The sequence below is a fragment of the Balaenoptera physalus genome, assembly GCF_965194825.1.
Source record: "Balaenoptera physalus genome assembly, chromosome: 7".
In the NCBI taxonomy this organism is placed as follows: Eukaryota; Metazoa; Chordata; class Mammalia; order Artiodactyla; family Balaenopteridae; genus Balaenoptera; species Balaenoptera physalus.
In genome coordinates, this window is record NC_138886.1 from 122743168 (window position 1) to 122762312 (window position 19145).

The window sequence follows — 19145 nt, forward strand, 5'->3', positions numbered from 1 at the left end:
AGAAACTGCCCACCCTGGCCACGCATGATAGTAACCACTTGCATGAGTTATCTTACAACAGGAGGTCCTGGTAAGGAATGGGAAACTAACAAGCTAGCACCAACTGGAATAATTTGGGAAAGGTCAAAGGAGAGAGGAGACTCCAGTCCATATGTCCTACCAACCTCCCAGAAGCCATCAAGCTGGAATCCATCTTGGCTGAGCGATGCGTGTGCCACCAGGAAGGACCTTGAGTCAGAATGATTGGCCAGAGACAACCCGGAAACTAACCCCATCACCATAAAATCCGAGACTGAGAGCCACGTGGAGAGCAGTCCTCCTGGGTTCCCTTACCCACCTGCTCTCTGCCCAGGTGCCCCTTCCCAATAACGTCCCTTGCTTTGTCAGCATGTGTGTCTCTTCAGACAATTCATTTCTGAGTATTAGACAAGAGCCCACTCTTGGGCCCTGGAAGGTGTCCCCCTTCCTGCAACACTAAGATTACACATTTAATACAATTTTTTTAAAGATTCTGTTTCTATGATTTAAGTGTTTAATACATCTGAAATGTACTCTGATTCGATGAGTGAGGTATTAGATTTTTGAGTCAGTTAAGAATAATTTTGGGTTGGAAGACTTCAGGGAAGGTGGCAAATTGGAGGCACATATTAACTTTCCCCTCTCTTGAAACCACCATAAAATAATGACAGAGGGATCTTTAAAGATGCATAAACCAAAAAGCAGATGATATCAGCTACAGAATGATGATGGAACTGAGCTGAGTAGGGAGAGGAATGGGACCAAGAGCACGGAACCCTAAGAAGGTGGACAGGATGAGAACACTTGATCCCCAGGAGACTCCACAATTAACAGCACGTGGTTACTTCTTCATGTCTAGGTAAAAGGATAAGGCTAAGGTAAGGAGGAGTGGCTGAAGATTCATATAAGAAGCAGTCAGACCTACTCCAATGGCCCTTCCCTCCTGCGAGAGTGGGCGGTGGATTTTCTAGAGGATAAAACACAGGATCCCTGGAAGCGAGCTGATCATGCCCAGATGTGTGGAGTTTACATCCAAATGCAGGGAGATTAAGCAAATGTACACCGGCTGAGCTGAGACCCCCTAACTCTGCTCCAGCCAGGAATTCGGGAGCAGCTGACTGGATGGTTTGGGCTCAGAGACCCTCTTGCCTTGTGGTCAAAATGTTGGCCAGAACTACAGTCATTCAAAAGCTCAGCTGGGGCTGGACAGTCTCTTCCGAGGTAGCTCACTGGCCTTCCTGGCAGCCTGGTCCTAGCCAGTTGTGAGGAGCCTCAGTTTTTCCCACATAGGCATCTTGAGGGTCCTCACAACTTGCTGGTGGTCTCTCCAGGGAGCAGATAATCAGAGAGACAGCCAACCAGCCAGACGGAAACCATTCTTTTTATTACTAGCCTCAGAAGTCACATAGCACCATCCCCTCATTTCCATGTGATGCCATCAGGGCCCAGGGGAAACTCAGACACTCTGTCCTTCTCCATCCCCATGTCCCCCACTCTCAGAGGTAGTGAGAAATCCCATTCTTGATGGGAAGATGTTAGTAGGGGCTGAACCTACAACCCAACCACCCATGAAGAGGCAGTGCTGCTATGAATGAGAGCCTCATTTTTGCAAGCAGTGAGTTTGGCAGGGTCCAGATGAGAAGCTGAATTTACAAGTGCCTCATTTTTGCAAGCAGTGAGTTTGGCAGGGTCCAGATGAGAAGCTGAATTTACAAGTGCCTCATTTTTGCAAGCAGTGAGTTTGGCAGGGTCCAGATGAGAAGCTGAATTTACAAACCCACCTAGCACTGCGGTTATCACCTAACAGGGGAACTGCCTACTGAAAAAAAAAAGATTAAATAGGATCCAGTCATAACATAATATCCAAAATGAAAAAGATAATCAGACACCAATACCAAGATGAATCAGTTGTTGGAATTGTCTGACAAGGATTATGGAAGCATAAAGATGCTTCAACAAGTAGTTACAAATTATCGTGGAACAAAAGGAAAAACAGAAAACCAAAGAAGTGAACACTATAAATAGAAGGAGATAACAGATAAATTGAACCAGATGACCAGATAACTGAAATTAAAAAACTCACTAGATGGGCTCAATAGCAGAGCAAAGATGACAGAGGATTAGGATAAATGAACTGGAGAATCAGTGAATACATGAATTGAATTTACCTAATTTGAATACCAGAGAGAAAGTGGACTAAAAAAATAAGGGACTAGCTTCAGTGAGCTGTGAAGAAACAAAAGAACTAACATTCATATTATTTGCACTAAAGAAAGAACAGAGAAAGAGACACTGACAAAATACTTGAAGAAATAATGGATGAATACTCCCCAAGTATGGTGAAAGATGTAAACCTACAGATTCAAGAGACTGAGTTAACACCAAATAGGTTATACCCAAAGAAATCCACTCCTGAAACATCTGAAAATTTTAAACAAACAAAAAAAATCTTAAAATTGGCTAGAGAGGGACCATATTACCTACAGAGAACAACAATTCACATGACAGGAAATTTCCCATCTGAAACCACGGAGGACAGAAGGAAATGGCAAAACATTTTTCAAGTACTGAAAGAAAAGAACTGCCAACCACAAATTCTATATCTGGTGAAACTATCATTCAGGAATGAACAGGAAATAAAGATGTTCTCAAATAAAAGGAAATGAAAACAAAGATCACTAGCAAACTTATCTTTTAAGTATGGCTAAAGAAATTTTTTAAAGAGAAAGAAAATGATAGCAAAAGAAGGCTTGGGACTTTAGAAGGAAATAAAAAACATTGGAATGGGTAAAAAAGAGGGGCAAATAAGACTAATCTCATTAGTTTCTTAAATCATATTTGATGGTTAAAGCAAAATTAAAACATCACCTAAGTGATGCCCTACATATGTAGAGGAAATTCTTAAGACAATTATATTTAAAGAATCAAGAGGGTAAATGGACCTAAATGGAAATAAGGTTTCTGCACTTTGTTCAGAGATAAAAATTCCATATCAGTAGACTGTTATCAATTAAATATGTATATTGTAATATCTAGAGAAACCAAGGTAGACTATACATTTGGTCATAAAACAAAGCTCAATACATTTAAAATAATTGAAATTGTTCATAGCATATTCTGTGACCATATGGAACCAACTAGAATTAACAACATAAAAACAATATAAAAATCTCCAAACATCTGGAAATCAAACAACACACATGTAAACAATCTCCGAGTCAAAGAGGAATTTTAAAAAGAAATTAAAAGTGCATAGAACTGAATGAAAATGGACACACAACATATCAAAACGTGTGAGATGCAGCTAAAGCAGTACAGGAAGTAAATTTATAGCAATAAATGCTTATAATTAGTAAAGAAGGTTCTAAAATTTATAATCTAATTTCCTACCTTAAGAAATTAGAGAAAAGAAGAGCAAAATTAACCCGTATAAGGAAAGATATAGTGAAGATAAGAGATCAATAAAATTGGAAGGGGCTCCCGTGGTGGCACAGTGGTTGAGAATCTGCCTGCCAATGCAGGCGACACGGGTTCGAGCCCTGGTCTGGGAGGATCCCATATGCCGCGGAGCAACTAAGCCCGTGAGCCACAACTGCTGAGCCTGCGCGTCTGGAGCCTGTGCTCTGCAACAAGAGAGGCTGCGATAGTGAGAGGCCCGCGCACCGCGATGAAGAGTGGCCCCCGCTCGCCACAACTAGAGAGAGCCCTCGCACAGAAACAAAGACCCAACACAGCCAAAAATAAATAAATAAATAAATAAATAAAATTAAAAAAATAATAATAATAAAATTGGAAAATAATAGAAAAAAATCAATGGAACAAAAATCTGATTTAAAAAAATTAATAAAAATTATAAAGCTCTAAGAAGACTGACAGAGATGGGAGGAAGACACAAATCATCAGTATCAGGGATAAAACCAGGGCTGTTCCTATGGATCGTGCATTCACTAAAAGGATGAAAAGGGAATATTACAAATAACAAATAAATTTGATAACTTACAAGCATCAATTCCTTAAAAATCACCAACTATCAACACTCAACCATAGTGAAACATATAACCTGAAGAGTCCTCTACCAAGTAAAGAAATTAAGCTTGTAATTAAAAAGCTCCTGAAAGGAAAAAAAAAAATGTCAAGAAAAATATCTCAAGATCTCATTTCAAAGTACAACCTGAACTAAACTGAGCTGTATCGTTGTTGATTGCAGCCCAGAACTGGATTACTACAGCAAATCTAATTAGCATTACTTGTTTAAAAAAATTTAAAAAAAGAGCAAAAAGCTTGTTTTCCACTAGCCAGCTAAAATAAGTCAAGAAAAATTCACAATGATAAACATAAAAGGTTCTTTGTAGATCTTGATTTAGAAACTCTATCTATAGCTATTTGAGGATAAAATATTGTCCCTGTACCCAAGCAGGACCCTATGGGGCCTTCTTGGGACAGACCCCTCCCCCCATATCCTCTGCTTTAGCTCCTCTCTGAAGTACCCAGATAAGAGTATCTGATGCACATTTCCTCAGTTTTCCAGATGCTAAAACCACCACCAAATGGCAGAAACTAACTACTTGATGATTAGGAGCATGTAGCCCCCAGACCTTCTGGCACCTAAGGACTGACCACCGTCATCAATCAGAGAATTGTGCACGAGCTGATCACACATCCTGGGACCCCTGCCCCCCCACATTGCCTTTAAAAATGCTTTGCTGAAAACTTTCAGGGTGTTCAGGGGTTTTTAAGCACCAGCCAGCCATCTCCTTGCATGGCTCGGCAATAAACCTTTCTCTGCTCCAAACTCCAACGTTTTGGTTTGTTTGGCCTCACTCCATGCTGGGCACTTGAACTTGCGTCAGGTAACAGCCTAGGGCAAATAACATTCTGAGTCAAAGAATAAATTCACTCCACACACATTCTTATATGAAGGTTACTATATTAATAAATCTGCAGGTCAAACAACTTTTAAAAACATATCTGTATTAATCTCAAGGACAGAATTATTTTTAAAAACCTTTTTGATTTGCATGTTTTTAAATTTAATAACATTGGTATAAGAACGTTCCTATGTGTAAAGAGAGTTTATTGTTTAAACATTCTGATACATTTTATTTTATACACTTTTGTGTCAGTACCTTTTACCCCTCAGTATAATTTATGTATTTATAATTAATGTTCTTTAAAATTTTTAAATATTTTTCTTAAAAATAGTCAAGAGTTGGGCTTCCCAGGTGGCGCAGTGGTTGAGAGTCTGCCTGCCGATGCAGGGGACACGGGTTCGAGCCCTGGTCTGGGAAGATCCCACATGCTGCGGAGCAACTGGGCCCGTGAGCCACAACTGCTGAGCCTGCGTGTCTGCTGCCTGTGCTTCGCAACGAGAGGCCGCGACAGTGAAAGGCCCGCGCACCGTGATGAAGAGTGGCCCCCGCTCGCCGCAACTAGAGAAAAGCCCTAGCACAGAAACGAAGACCCAACACAGCCAAAAATAAATAAATAAATTTATAAAAAAAAAAAAAGATTAAATAGGTTCATTTAAAAAAATTTAAAAAAAATGTCAAGAGTTATATCTCAACGTAAAGTAAAAACAAATTTTAATTGCCTTATTGGTCATTTTCCAGTACCATCAATTTAGTAATCAGTAATTTAATCAGATTCACCCTCTGGTTTAAATATTGAAAAATGTCTTTTTAAGAATTACCATAATTAAACTGATTGATGTGCTTTTCATATTTATTATAGCTTTTAAAGTCAATTTATCTACTGAATGTTTAAGTTAAATCACAAGAGGGCCTGTTTATCAAGTTTGTTTAAGTGGGGTTGGTCTCTAAAAACAAACAAACAACAACAAAGCCTGTTATACTACCCTAGCAATTCCATTTTAGTTTTTTAAAAAATTTATTTATTTTTGATGCCCCTAATGAAAATTTTAGAAATTATTGCTACTTTCTATTAAATTAAGATCAGATGATTTATAAGACTTAGATGGTTTCAGTAAATAAAATTCTGAGATGAGGACACAGAATGACCCCTCTTGGCATGATTCCAGGATGGTGTTGGCAGGTCTTTAATTTGGTCCTGAACTTTTAATACCCAGGGTTTTGCTTCATTTTTTCTTCTTTTTTATATGCTGAATTCAAGCTTATAGATGGAGATGGCATAAGGCATCACTCTAGACAGTAGACTTTTATAGCTCAGATATTGGTTCCTTCGCCTTATAATGTAATATTTCAGACATGGCCTTAGGATAACTCACTTAACACTAAACCACGGCTCTGGTGACATCAGACACTCTGCAAAGCCCATTAACCCCCACGGCCCCTTGTCTGCAGCAGCTGGCTGTAACAGAAAGGCAACCACACTTGCTTGGTTGGCAAACCACATTTTTTCCTAAAGACAGAGCTGCAGTTTGGTCAATTCCCATCTCAGCCCATCAGGTGGGTTGCCTGCTGGTTCCTGGCTTGCTGCTGCTGAGACCCAGCGTCCGAGGGGATAAGGTCATTTGAGGCAGGGACCAAGGCGCTAGGGGAGCTCCCTGCTTTCATGTCACCTCTTTCCCTGACTCTGAGTAAGGGTGTGTCCCAGCTCTGACTGAAACACAGAAACTAAAAATAGAATTACCATACGACCCAGCAATCCCACTACTGGGCATATACCCAGAAAAAAACCATAATTCAAAAAGATACATGCACCCCAATGTTCATTGCTGCGCTATTTACAATAGCCAGGTCATGGAAGCAACCTAAATGCCCATCGACAGAAGAATGGATAAAGAAGATGTGGTACATATATGCAATGGAATATTACTCAGCCATAAAAAGGAACGAAATTGGGTCATTTGTAGAGACGTGGATGGATCTAGAGATTGTCATACAGAGTGAAGTAAGTCAGAAAGAGAAAAACAAATATCGTATATTAACGCATATATGTGGAACCTAGAAAAATGGTACAGATGAACCAGTTTGCAGGGCAGAAATACAGACACAGATGTAGGGAACAAATGTACGGACACCAAGGGGGAAAAGTGGCGGGGGTGGTGGTGGTGGTGGGATGAATTGGGAGATTGGGATTCACATATATACACTAATATGTATAAAATGGATGACTAATAAGAACCTGCTGTATAAAAAAATAAATAAAATAAAATTCAAAAAAAAAAAAAGAAATGCACAGTAGGCGGGGGAGGAAAGATGGGGGCAGGAGAGGAACAAAAGAACATAAACAAAAGATCAAAACAGCAGTTTCTCTAGAGAAAGAAGACCTAGAAGCAGAGAAGCACGACCACCCTGGAGAAGTTCACAGACCCTCACAACCATTCCTGTGTATTTACTAACAACAGGGTCCCGGGCAGGCTGCAAAGACGAAAGGGCATCCTGTAAAGTGCCTGGCACAGGGAGATGCGCGATGAGTCGGACCTTTCCTGTACATCCTCACGATGGTTATTACAGCAACTGAGAAAGAAAGTGACTAATGAAAGATGGCTCTGTGTGTGTGTGTGTGTGTGTGTGTGTGTGTGTGTGAAGAAATGGAGCTCCATCAACGTCTTCAGAGATCCCAATCTCAAAGGTGGTTAGAAAGAGACCTGTTGTCACTATACACTGAGTATTTCTCTCTCTAGAATTGTGGCAGGTCTGAAAATGAGGGTAAGAAAACTTAGAGAAGAAATAGACTTAATACAAAAAAAAAAATTCCAAGCAAAGTGTCTTCTATAATAGGTGTTCGTTGATGGATTAACTTCATGTTTAGTACAGGAATTGTTAAAAGGATAAAGAAATAAGTAAGAAAGAAACTTGACCTCTGGGTCAAGTTCAAGGTCAGAGTGACCCCAATGTTGGCTGTTCATGATGTATATGAGTTATTAATTGGCATGAGGTGACAGAAGTGACAGGAAAGGGGCTGGGAATCTGAAGACTTGTGTCTTGCTGTGACCGATTTTGTAAAGCATGTTCAGAAACACAAAAACAAGCTCTAGCCCTGTCCAGTACTGTCCTGCACCAGTGTCTTACTCTGCCCCCACCAAACACCTCACCCCTCTTCTGCTTTTCTAGCCTTTCCTGTTCCTACACTGGTTCTCAACACAACTGGGAAGCAGGCAGTGAATTACTCCTCTCTGGACCCCCCACTCTGACTTGCAAGGTCCCAGCTACCCCTCCCATGTCTCACCGCGTACTTAATTCTCTTCCTTTTTCTCCCCTGTGGTGCTTTGCTTACAGCAAGCTTTCTATTAACCCCCATGGAGGTGTTAAATGATAACCTGGGTGTTAACGGAAGTGTGAATTCTCTCTGGATTATTTAAATTTTGAAAGCAGGCTCTTTAAAGACCCAAACATTCAGTTACATAGGGAGCAAGACGAGGGACTTCCCTGTGACCTTCCCTGTGGCTTTGGAAGAAGGCTGGGGTTCAGGAGTTTTGCCAGTCGGGGGAGGCGAGCTGGACCGCACCAGGCCAGCACAAACTCTCTGCAGACAGGCTCGTTCTACCTCTTTGGACTCACACCATTTCAAACGTGCACTTTGTTGGTAAATCCTGTTCACTGTCAGATCTGGAGCTTGATGCCCTGTTGGAAGCTTTTCTCCCAAGACAAGTACCACTGTCACTGTGAGTTTTTCCACAGATTTTTACAACTGGTAGGTAGCAGTCCATGGGGGGCTGCATCTTTGGAGGTTGCCAGTGACAGCTAGATATGAAGAGATTCTATGAACATCTGAGGTTCAGCAGTGAGATACATGCATTTTGGGTAAATGAAGAATATACCTATATCTGTATCTATATCTATCCATCTAAAGGTGATCATGTTAGCTTCAGATGGCAATCACCATGCTAAAATCCAGATCACTATGGATTCTGAAGGTGGAGAGTTTGTAGCACTATCCCTCATCAAATAATCAAATATTCTGTAGCAAATAACACATCTTTCTTAGAGGTTGGAAGTTTTGTTTTTGTTTTTGGCTACGTGGTGCGGCTTGTGGGAATCCCCGACCAGGGCTCGAACCCAGGGACTCTGTAGTGGAAGCGGAGTCCTAACCACTGGACCACCAGGGAATTCCCTGGAAGGTCATTTTTAATAATTACTTCTGCTGTGCATCAAGTTTCATCTAAAGCACACTTTCTGTGCTTTTTCTATCAGATTTAAATTAAAAAGAATGAGGTTTTTTAAACATATTGAAATATTCTCATTGAATTGAGAGTAAAGTACTTCCAATTTTGAAGTAGAGCAGTGAGGCTGGGGTGCAGGCAGCTGAAGGACAGGGCATCCGGAAGAGGCCATAGCAGAGGGCTGACCGAAGGATGATCTAATGATGTCGTACACAGGAATTAGAACATTCTAAACTAACGGCCAGCTGTAGAGGCCCAAACACACATCTCTGGAGAATTAGTACACATCAGTGTTCTCGAAGTTATCTGAAACGTGTTGACATCAATCGGTGCATCTATGAATTACAATTGTAGATTCTGGTTTTTTTTTCTCCCCTTGCTATCATTCGAGTGGAAAAGGGGGAAATGGTGGGAAAAACATTTTTCTGAGTTAAAAAATAGCAGATTTTTTTCTTTCATTTTTACATACTATACATTCATTTTTAAATCCTGTATTTAAAAAAAATAGCAGTGTTAATTAATCATGTCTGACTCCTATTTTAATATAGTTTGAAACATGTTGCACAAATGTTACATGAGATTGAAACGGAGAACGTGAGAAGGTACAGCTGTTATTCAAATAGCTCCTCAAGTTTCAGAAGCTCCAGGACATTTTCAAAGGTCACAGCTTCGGGAGATGGACTTCCGGCTGAAATAATCTCTAATGATTCACACAGAGATACAGAACGTGATCGCAGTGTTTCAGCCTCTGTGGATCTCCTGATATGCATATAATGTTCACTTCACCTACATCATCTAAGTCTGTGGGAGAGTCTGTCTTCGTCAGAGTCAGCTCACAGCAGGCCAATGACTGACTTCCTTCCAGTTTATTTAGAATATGTGGAGAAGCCAGAGGGAGCCGAGTATTTTGTCATAAATGCAGATTTGGAAGGCAAAACGAGTTTCAAAGCTCTCTTCCATGGTGCAGTAGGGAGACACAGACTGGGCTTTTAAGTTTTCGGTTCAAGTCCTAGAGCGTAAACTACAGCAGCCAAGGCGTTTTTATGAAAGGAGAATAAGGTACAGCACGTGAGGGATGGGGGCGGACTCACGCGCCCCACGTAGTGAAGATTCTCTCCTTAAAAAAAGAAGGGAAAGGAAAAGAACTTCCGCCCTTTAACATGAAGTTCACGCACACGTAGCTAAAATTTTCTGGACTCCGGCGCATCCCCGAGGCCCCGCGGGCGGCTTCCCCCGGGGCGGGGAGTCGGAGGAGCCGGACGGTGACGCACCGAGTCGTCCTCAGCTCGCGTCCCTCTCCGGCCGCGCAGCGCGGAGCCGCAGGGCAGCAGCTGGGAGACCGCGAGCCCCGGTGCAGCTTGCGTCCCGGTGCCGAGCGCGCCCCGAGCCCCGCGCCCCCGGGAGCGAGGCCGGTCGGCGGCCGCGCCGGAGCCGGTGCGGAGGGGGCGGGAGGCGGATGCGGGTCCGCGCGGGCGCCGCGTCCTCCGCTCCAGCCGAGTCGCATCCGGAGCGCCCGCAGCTCGGATCCGGGGAGGAAGGTGGGCCCGGAGGAGGCGGGACGGGAGAGGGGTCGGGGAGGGGTCCCGGGGAGGGGGGGCGGGGAAGGGGAGCGTGGATGGGGGAGGGAAGGAAGGAGGGAGGGGCGCGCAGAGACGAGCGGCGGCCGCGGGTGGGCACGGGCGCGCGGGGCGGCGGTGGCCACGGGAACCGGGAGCGGCTCTGGGAGCGTGTCCAGTGCGTCCGGCGGGGCCGGGCGGCCCACGGGGTTGGCGCCGGACCTCCTCCCGCCCCCACCCCGCTCCCGGCCGAGACGCGCGGTTCGGGCCCTCGTGTGATTCGGCCCCGCTTTCTCCGTCCACAGATGCTCCGGGCGCCGGCCGTGCTGTGCGTGTGCGCGGCCGCCTGGTGCGCGCAGGCTCTGGCGGCGGCCGCGGGTCGGCCGGACGGCGGCAATTTTCTGGACGACAAACAATGGCTCAGCACGGTGTCCCAGTACGACCGGGAGGCCGGACAGTGGAACCGATTCCGAGACGTAAGTCGGCGCCTTCCCGCGCTCGAGCGCGCTGCCCGGGGCGGGGTGGGGGTCGGGTTGGGGCGCGGGGGGGAAGTGGGCGCCTTGGAGGCCGCGCCGTGCTGGGGGGTCGCCTCCCCGGGGTCCGGGTGCCCCACGGTCCTCTCCCCGCCCCCAAAGGTTCGCAAAGTGCCACCTGCCCAACTTTGCACGGGGCCTGGCGCTGGCGGGCACGGCCAGGGGGCTGGCGAGGCGTTGCGCTGAGGTGGGCTCGATCCCGCGGCTGGCGGCGCACCCGGGGGCGTGGGGGGCGGGAGCGGGAAGGTGTGGGTTCGTCGGCGCCCGCCCGCTCCCGGGGACGGAGGGTGTCTGGGGCCCCGGTGAGCGTCAGCGTCCGCACCCGGCGAGGACCTGCACTCCATCACGATATTGCAGACTGCGCGGCGAGGGTGGGCGGCCGGGGCGGCAGTGACAGGGTTAAGCTGTGGACTCCCACCCCCCCCCCTCACGTCCCGCATCCTACCTGGGAGCTTCCTCAGGGACGGTGAGGGCTATCGAGACGCAGCCTGTACCTGAGACCCGACCGCGGGTCGCTCCGCACCTGCTGGTCAGTGCCCATCCGCTGGTCACTGTGCACCGCACGCGGACGCAGCGGAGCCGCGGGGTTGGCGCGGTGGTCCCGGTGGGGCTGCCCCTCCCCCCGCCCCCCTTAAGCCTCTGTGGTCGGGTTGGCAGACGCCAGCCGCGCTCCGCACACCTGAGGACCCTCTGGACCCGCCCGCAGCGCCTCGTGCGCAGAGGCGGATCTGCTCCCTCGGGCTCACACTCCGTCCTGATTTGGGAAATTGGGAAAGTGAGTGGAAGCTCGGGCTAGTTTCATCCTGGGCCCTTCACCCCCAGCCGCTCGCAACGCCCCTCACAAGAAGTGGCTGACAAGCCGAGCCCAACGTGGAGACGATTCTGGCAGCCGGATTCCGCCAGAAACGCTCATTTTTACTTTAAAATTCGACGTATAATCTCATTGATAATAGGCCTGCGTATAGGTGGTGGAAAACGGTGATGGTCGCATTTAACAGGGCTCTGTCTTACATGCCCGTGAGTGAAGCCTAAGCAACATTTTACTGATGAGTAAAATTCCTTTCACCGGCGAGCCCCTTACACTCCTGTTTTATTCAAGTTGATGCTGGTGTCGAATACGATCCAAAAGGCCAGCAGGCGAATGAGATATTTCTAAACCTAGGGGAAATTTTCTGTTCATCCTGCCTTCATTTGGGTTGAACATTTGTAACTATTTGAATAATGCTTCCTATTACGACATTTCGTTGCTGAATGGCTGCTTTAAAAATCTTTAAAAAATGGATTTTATGCTTCCTTCTCTAAAACATATTTTAAATCTTGAATATCTTAGTATTCTCTGACTTGATTCAAATTACTTTATTGAATTATTAAGAGCAAACCAGTCTATACTCGGACAGTTTGTAAATGTGCTTGATTTAAACGACTGAGAAAGCTGAGTGGCCTGGAAGGATTAAATATTCCAGGATTCCTGCAGCCAGCTTCTACGGAGACCAAGTAGACTATTGTATTGCTACCGTGTTTGCAATTATTCTTATGTGATCTCAGGGGCAAAATCCATCAAAATTATATGTTAAATTTAAGTAAAGGATTTACTGAGTTTTTTTTTTTTTTTAGCAAACATCTGTTTGAAGTACATGCAAATATACATGCAAATGTAATAAGGATTTATTTGAAAAACTTCTGCAAGGTTTTAGGCTTACCGTTTTAGTAAGACAGTTAAATTTTGTGGATGGCTTCTGGAGAGCAGGCAGGAGATTAGTGATTGTTCCCCCTTGAACCACCTGTAGCTTATTGTTAACATGATAAAAGGTGTGCTGACAGTGTGATGTCTTAATGCAGAATGCACACTATATCCTTATTTAGACCACCTACCCCACTGGCAATTTACATATTTTCTTTACGTTTGGGGGAATTGTTAGCTTGATAATTTCTTTTTATCTTTTTCATAATGTTGTTTATTGGTTGGTTCATTTTAAACTGGGAACACATGGTTAGGAGGCATTGCTTGAAACAAGTCTGTACTGCGCGGATCTCCCTTTAAATGTTCTGCCTCAGCTCTGATATCTTAAGTAATGGCGTTGCATACTCAGTTTGTACAAAGGCAGAGGAACAAGGAAATCTGAACCTCTTCTTTTGGAAACAGTTTGACTGAAGTACTTCTGTTTAGTGCTTTTCTCCCATTAAAACATAATTACTTTCATGTAGAAAAAAAGCTTTGAGATTTCTTAGCATAATTGATGCTGACATGAATTCTTACCTTCTTGTGGCTATTTTACACAGTTACCATTATTTTAGAAGTAACTCCTGAATGAAAGTTGGAAATACATCTTCTTTCGAATAATATTTGAAAACTATTTTGAATAATATTTGAGAATACAATTAATCATTCTATTTTAATTGAATGATTTTTAAAATAAATGTAGTCTTTAAGTAGGTTTTATATAATATAAATTGTTTTATGTAATAAAGCTTTAGAAATAAGGACCATGGGCAGGAAATGTTCTGTGGGAGCAGGTGAACAGAAGAACAGGGTCATGGATGACTCAGTGGTGAAGGAGGAGTTCATCTTCCCAGTTTCCTTAGGATGAATCCCAGAGGAATAAGAAAACCGCAGGACAGCTTACGGTGAGTAAGTATTAACATAGGAGAAGCTTCAAGTACTTTTGACCACTCTATACCCTGTACTACCAGCGCTCTTTGAATAAAGTTTTGTTGCCCTTTTAAAGTGTCCAAAATGACGTATAGACACAGAGAACTTTTATGCTTTTGAAGATCAAAAGGATATATTATATTTGGTTATTGGTATAAAATTCCTGTAGAGGTTCTAGTCTCCATGTTTTAGGAAAAATAAAAGTTTAACTTGAAGATAGAAAGAGGTCAGCACATTTTAAAAGAAGTGTGGTAGATTGAGCCAGCCTATTCAGGGTATAATGATGAGATGTTGAAATAAAGCAGACAAAAAACTCTCAACCTCAGGGTATGTTAAGTAGATACACTGGTTGCATGGCATGTTCTGCTTTTTTAGTTCTGTTGAGTGGTGATAAAATCCAGAACCCAAGACTCCTCAGTGGGGGAACTGTGGGAATACTATGACCTTCACCAGGTACAGGGTAGAGACCCCCTCACCCTGTTTTTGCAAACATGAATATATACATCAGTCTATACCATGAATCACATGGTTTATATATTATATATTTCAAACATTTATGATTTATAAGTCAATTAAACTATACTCTATCATGTAATAAATGAGTATGGAATTTGGAAACCAATAAATCGGCAGTGAATTATATAATACTACCATCAACCTTTTATATTATTGATTTCACTGGAGGACATATACTAATTAGGAATGATGGAAGGGATACTGTATGTTGGCAGCAGTACAATAAAAATCTAGCAAAAGTGGCAGTGTTGGTCATGCTAATTTTAAATAACTCATAATCAAATCAGAATTCTGTCCTTAAATTGAAATTCAAATGCTTCTAGGTTACATTTCTTTTTCAATAAAAATACCTGGGAGTGGTGGGTAGGGGGAAGAGGTAGGGATGAATAGGTGGATCACAGAGAAATCTATTTTTTTAATCCAAGATACTTTAAAAAAATTTTTTCAGAAATATAGTTGATTTACAATGTTGTGTTAGTTTCAGATCTACAATAAAGTGATTCAGTTATATATATATACAAGATATATGTATGTATGTGTGTGTGTGTATATATATATATATATATATACACACACACACACACAAGATACTGAGTATAGTTCACTGTGCTCTACAGTAGGTCCTTGTTGATTATTTTATATATAGTGGTATGTATATTTTAATCCCAAACTCCTAATTTATCCCTTCCACCAACCTTTCCCCTTTGGTAACCATAAGTTTGTTTTCTATGTCTGTGAGTGAGTCTGTTTCTGTTTGGTAAATAAGTTCATTTGTATCATTTTTTTTTACATTCCACATATAAGTGATATCAGATGATACTTGTCTTTCTCTGTCTGACTTACTTCACTCAGTATGATAATCTCTAGGTCCATCCATGTTCTGCAAGTGGCATTATTTCATTCCTTTTTTATGGCTGAGTAGTATTCCATTTGTATATATGTACCACATCTTCTTTATCCAGTCCTCTGTCCATTGACATTTAGGTTGCTTCCATGTCTTGGCTATTGTGAATAATGCTGCTGTGAACATTTGGGTGTGTGTATCTTTTGGAATTAGTGTTTTCGTTTTCTTCAGATATGTACAGTATGGGGGTTCCTTAAAAAACTACAAGTAGCGTTACCATATAATCCAGCGATCCTACTCCTGGGCATATATCCAGAGAAAACTATAATTTGAAAAGATACATGCACCACAGAGGACTTTTTGAGCAGTGAAAATAGTCTGTATGATAGTAAGATGGTAGATACATGTCACTGTACGTTTGTCCAAGCCCAAGGGTGAGCCCTAAGGTAAACCATGGACTTTGGGTAACTGTGATGTGTCCTGTAGTGGGATCAATTGTAACATTGTAACAAAGGTCCCATCTGGTGGGGAGGGTGACAAGGGAAATTCATGCACGTGTGGGCAGTGCGTATATGAGAAATCTCGGTAGCTTCCTCTCAGTTTTTCTGTGAACCTAAAACTGCTCTACAGAAGTAGAGTCTTAAGGGGCTTTCCTGGTGGCGCAGTGGTTAAGAATCCGCCTGCCAATGCAGCGGACACAGGTTCAAGCCCTGGTCCAGGAAGATCCCCCATGCCGCGGAGCAACTAAGCCCGTGTGCCACAACTACTGAGCCTGCGCTCTAGAGCCCGTGAGCCACAACTAGAGGAAGCTCGCGCACAGCAATGAAGACCCAACAGAGCCAAAATAAAATTAAAAAAATAAAAAAGTAGAGTAAAAAAAAAAAATCATAACCACAACTCCATCACCTCAAAAAACAAACACTGTTTTAAGAAGGGGTTACCATTTGTGTTGCAAAACCTGAAATCAACTTCAGTTACATTTGTTCCTTGAGTAATTTTTAATACTCTTTAGATGTATCGGAAGCAGTAGGTAGTAAAGTTTTACAATTTAACTTTAAAAATGCAACCTTAACGTAAATTAAGGGACATGTGAAATGTTGTGAAAATGTAAAATATAGGTCGAAGTGTCTCAGAGGCACTCAAATTATAAGTTGGTCTTTTAAAAATGCCTGATTTGGATATACTGAATAGTAAGTAAACACTTATGGACTTCTTTTTTTTTTTAAATTTTATTGAAGTATACCTGATTTACAATGTTGTGCTAATTTCTGGTGTGCAGCAAATTGATTCAGTTATATGTGTGTGTATGTATGTATATATGGTCTTATTCTTTTCCGTTGTTTATCACAGAATATTGAGTATATCAGTGGTTCCCTGTGCTCTACAGGAGGACCTTGTTGTTTATGTATTCTCTATAATAGTTTACATCTGCTAATCCCAAACTCCTATGAACTTCCTTTTTCTTTTTCTTTCCCTTTTCACTTGAGTTGGGGTTCGAGCGTACAGATTATTTGAGAGAGAAGGCTGATGGGGAGGGATGTTTCCACGTCCTTAGTGGCTGCTGAGGAATAAAGCACCCCCCAACCCCGGCATCTGTTAACTGGGACACAGCTGTTAGAAAGTAAATAGGATGGTTTCTGTGCCTACTACAAGGAAAGGACTCTTGATTTAAAAGGCATTACATACGGTATTTGTTTTTCTCTTTCTGACTTACTTCACCTTGTATGCTAACACATATATATGGAATCTAAAAAAAAAAATAAAATGGTTCTGACGAACCTAGGGGCAGGACAGGAATAAAGACGCAGACGTAGAGAATGGACTTGAGGACACTGGGAGGGGGAAGGGTAAGCTGGGACCAAGTGAGAGAGTGGCATGGACTTACATGTACTACCAAATGTAAAATAGCTAGTGGGAAGCAGCTGCATAGCACAGGGAGATCAGCTCGGTGCTTTGTGACCACCTAGACGGGTGGGATAGGGAGGGTGGGAGGGAGACACAAGAGGGATGGGATATGGGGATATATGTATATGTATAGCTGATTCACTTTGTTATACAGCAGAAACTGACTCAACAATGTAAAGCAATTATACTCCAATAAAGATGTTAAAAAAAGTAAAAATAAAAATAAAAGGCATTACAGTTCAGACAATGGAAATCTTTAAAAGAACCCTCTCAGTGCATTTCTTAGGTTTACAAAGGGCCCTGGCTGTGTGTCCTGACTACCTGGCATCCCCTCAAAACTGAGGCTCCTTTTTTACTGAGATATAATTGACAAATACAATTGTATATACTTAAGGTGTATGGTGTGATGATCTCATATTCATATGTCTTGTGAAATGACCCCTTTTGTGGTACTTTAATAGTAGGCAAGACTTGTATTACTTTGCTTTTCAACAATATGCACCAAAAATAAAATTAAACAATTAATAACAATTTGGGGAAATTTAACACATTAGACCATTATTCTCTCTGTTCAGGAATACTTTCTCAATAGTGGATATCCAATTCGGATTTTTTTTTAAAGTATATTTTTAGTGCTTCTCACTATGAAACCACATTTTAAAATGTGACACTATTATGTTTTATCACAGTTGAGAACATGGGGTCTTCTTGGGAATTCTTCACAGTTAATTCCTTGCATTTTCACGATTGTTTTTCTCTCCGTCTTTTAATCTTTTGATGACAGTGGGCCACAGTGTGTTTAAAACTCCAAATCCGTAGCAGCCTTTGTAGACAGTGTCCGTATTTGCAGATCAGAGCTGGTGAAGACTATAGCATGAGGTGTTTTTTTTATCTTGGACTGTTGTTCATATTGTTGAAATCAGGGGGTTTACTAGAGAGACAGGCGGTTGACCTCCTAAAGGAAGCAACAGGCTTTAAAGGCCATGGGCCAGTGAGTGGCCTCAGCAGCAAGGGGCCATCCCCATGCAGCACCCTGACCTCTCCTGGTCATCAGGGTCCTAGGTAAGCCATGGCCCTGGGTAAGCCCTGGCCCTAGTTAAGTCATGGCCGTGGTTAAGCCCTGGCCCTGGTTAAGCCATCGCCCTGGTTAAGCCATCGCCCTGGTTAAGCCATCGCCCTGGTTAAGCACTGGCCCTGGTTAAGCCCTGGCCCTGGTTAAGCCATGACCTTGGTTAAGCCCTGGCCCTGGTTAAGCCATCTCCCTGGTTAAGCCATGGCCCTGGTTAAGCCCTGGCCCTGGTTAAGCCATGGCCTTGGTTAAGCCATGGCCCTGGTTAAGCCATCTCCCTGGTTAAGCCATGGCCCTGGTTAAGCCATGGCCCTGGTTAAGCACTGGTTTTGTACAGTCTCCACATCCGTGTTTCTTATCACTACCCGCCCCCCCCCCCCGCCCCCATACTCACCAGGGTGTCAGGGTGTAGTGTTGGTTTAGTCAAGTCAGCATCATATGAGGAAGGCAGGTCAGACGATGCCCAGGGATCTGCCGTTTCTGCAGAGGGGCACCTGGGTGGAGCTGACACCGCATTGTCAGACCCCATCAGGAGGCCTGAACTGAGTACAAAATTTAGTCGATTTGCCCTGGCTTCGTTCTGACAGATAGAAGTTAGGGGCGTGGGTAACACTTTAACTCTCCAGCTCTCATAACTTCTAGTGAATTATTAGGAAAGTGTAACTAAGAGGACTGAGAAATAAGTTACTCTGTATGTGTGTGTGAATACATGTTCTGTATGTGTATACGTATGAACATACAGATCTGTGCATAAATGTATACATGTTGTATATATGGTTTACCTGTGTGTGTGTGCCTCTTCAAATAGGTGACAGATTAAATAATCAGAAAACCAAGGTGTTGGTATATTGTATGATAGATATTATTTTTATATGTTAATTAGAAAGCAGACAGTCCCCCTAAAATGTTAAGACATGGATCAGTGGTTTTTTTTTCTGGTTAAGTTCTCCGCATCTCATGAATTGAGAA

General features: G+C 43.1%; 1 protein-coding gene across 2 annotated transcripts in view; it reads left to right on the forward strand.

Annotated features, from left to right (window-relative positions):
• Positions 1-6350: 6350 nt before the first annotated feature.
• SPOCK3 (SPARC (osteonectin), cwcv and kazal like domains proteoglycan 3) overlaps positions 6351-19145 on the forward strand; it is a 450312-nt gene continuing 437517 nt past the window's right edge. The window contains exons 1-2 of one of the 2 annotated variants that reach the window (XM_082468990.1): positions 6351-10641; positions 10965-11135. In XM_082468990.1, coding sequence (XP_082325116.1) covers positions 10965-11135 — 171 coding nt within the window. In that variant the 5' untranslated portion in view covers positions 6351-10641. The remainder of the gene's footprint in view (positions 10642-10964; positions 11136-19145) is intronic. The other variant, XM_082468989.1, reaches the window with a different exon arrangement.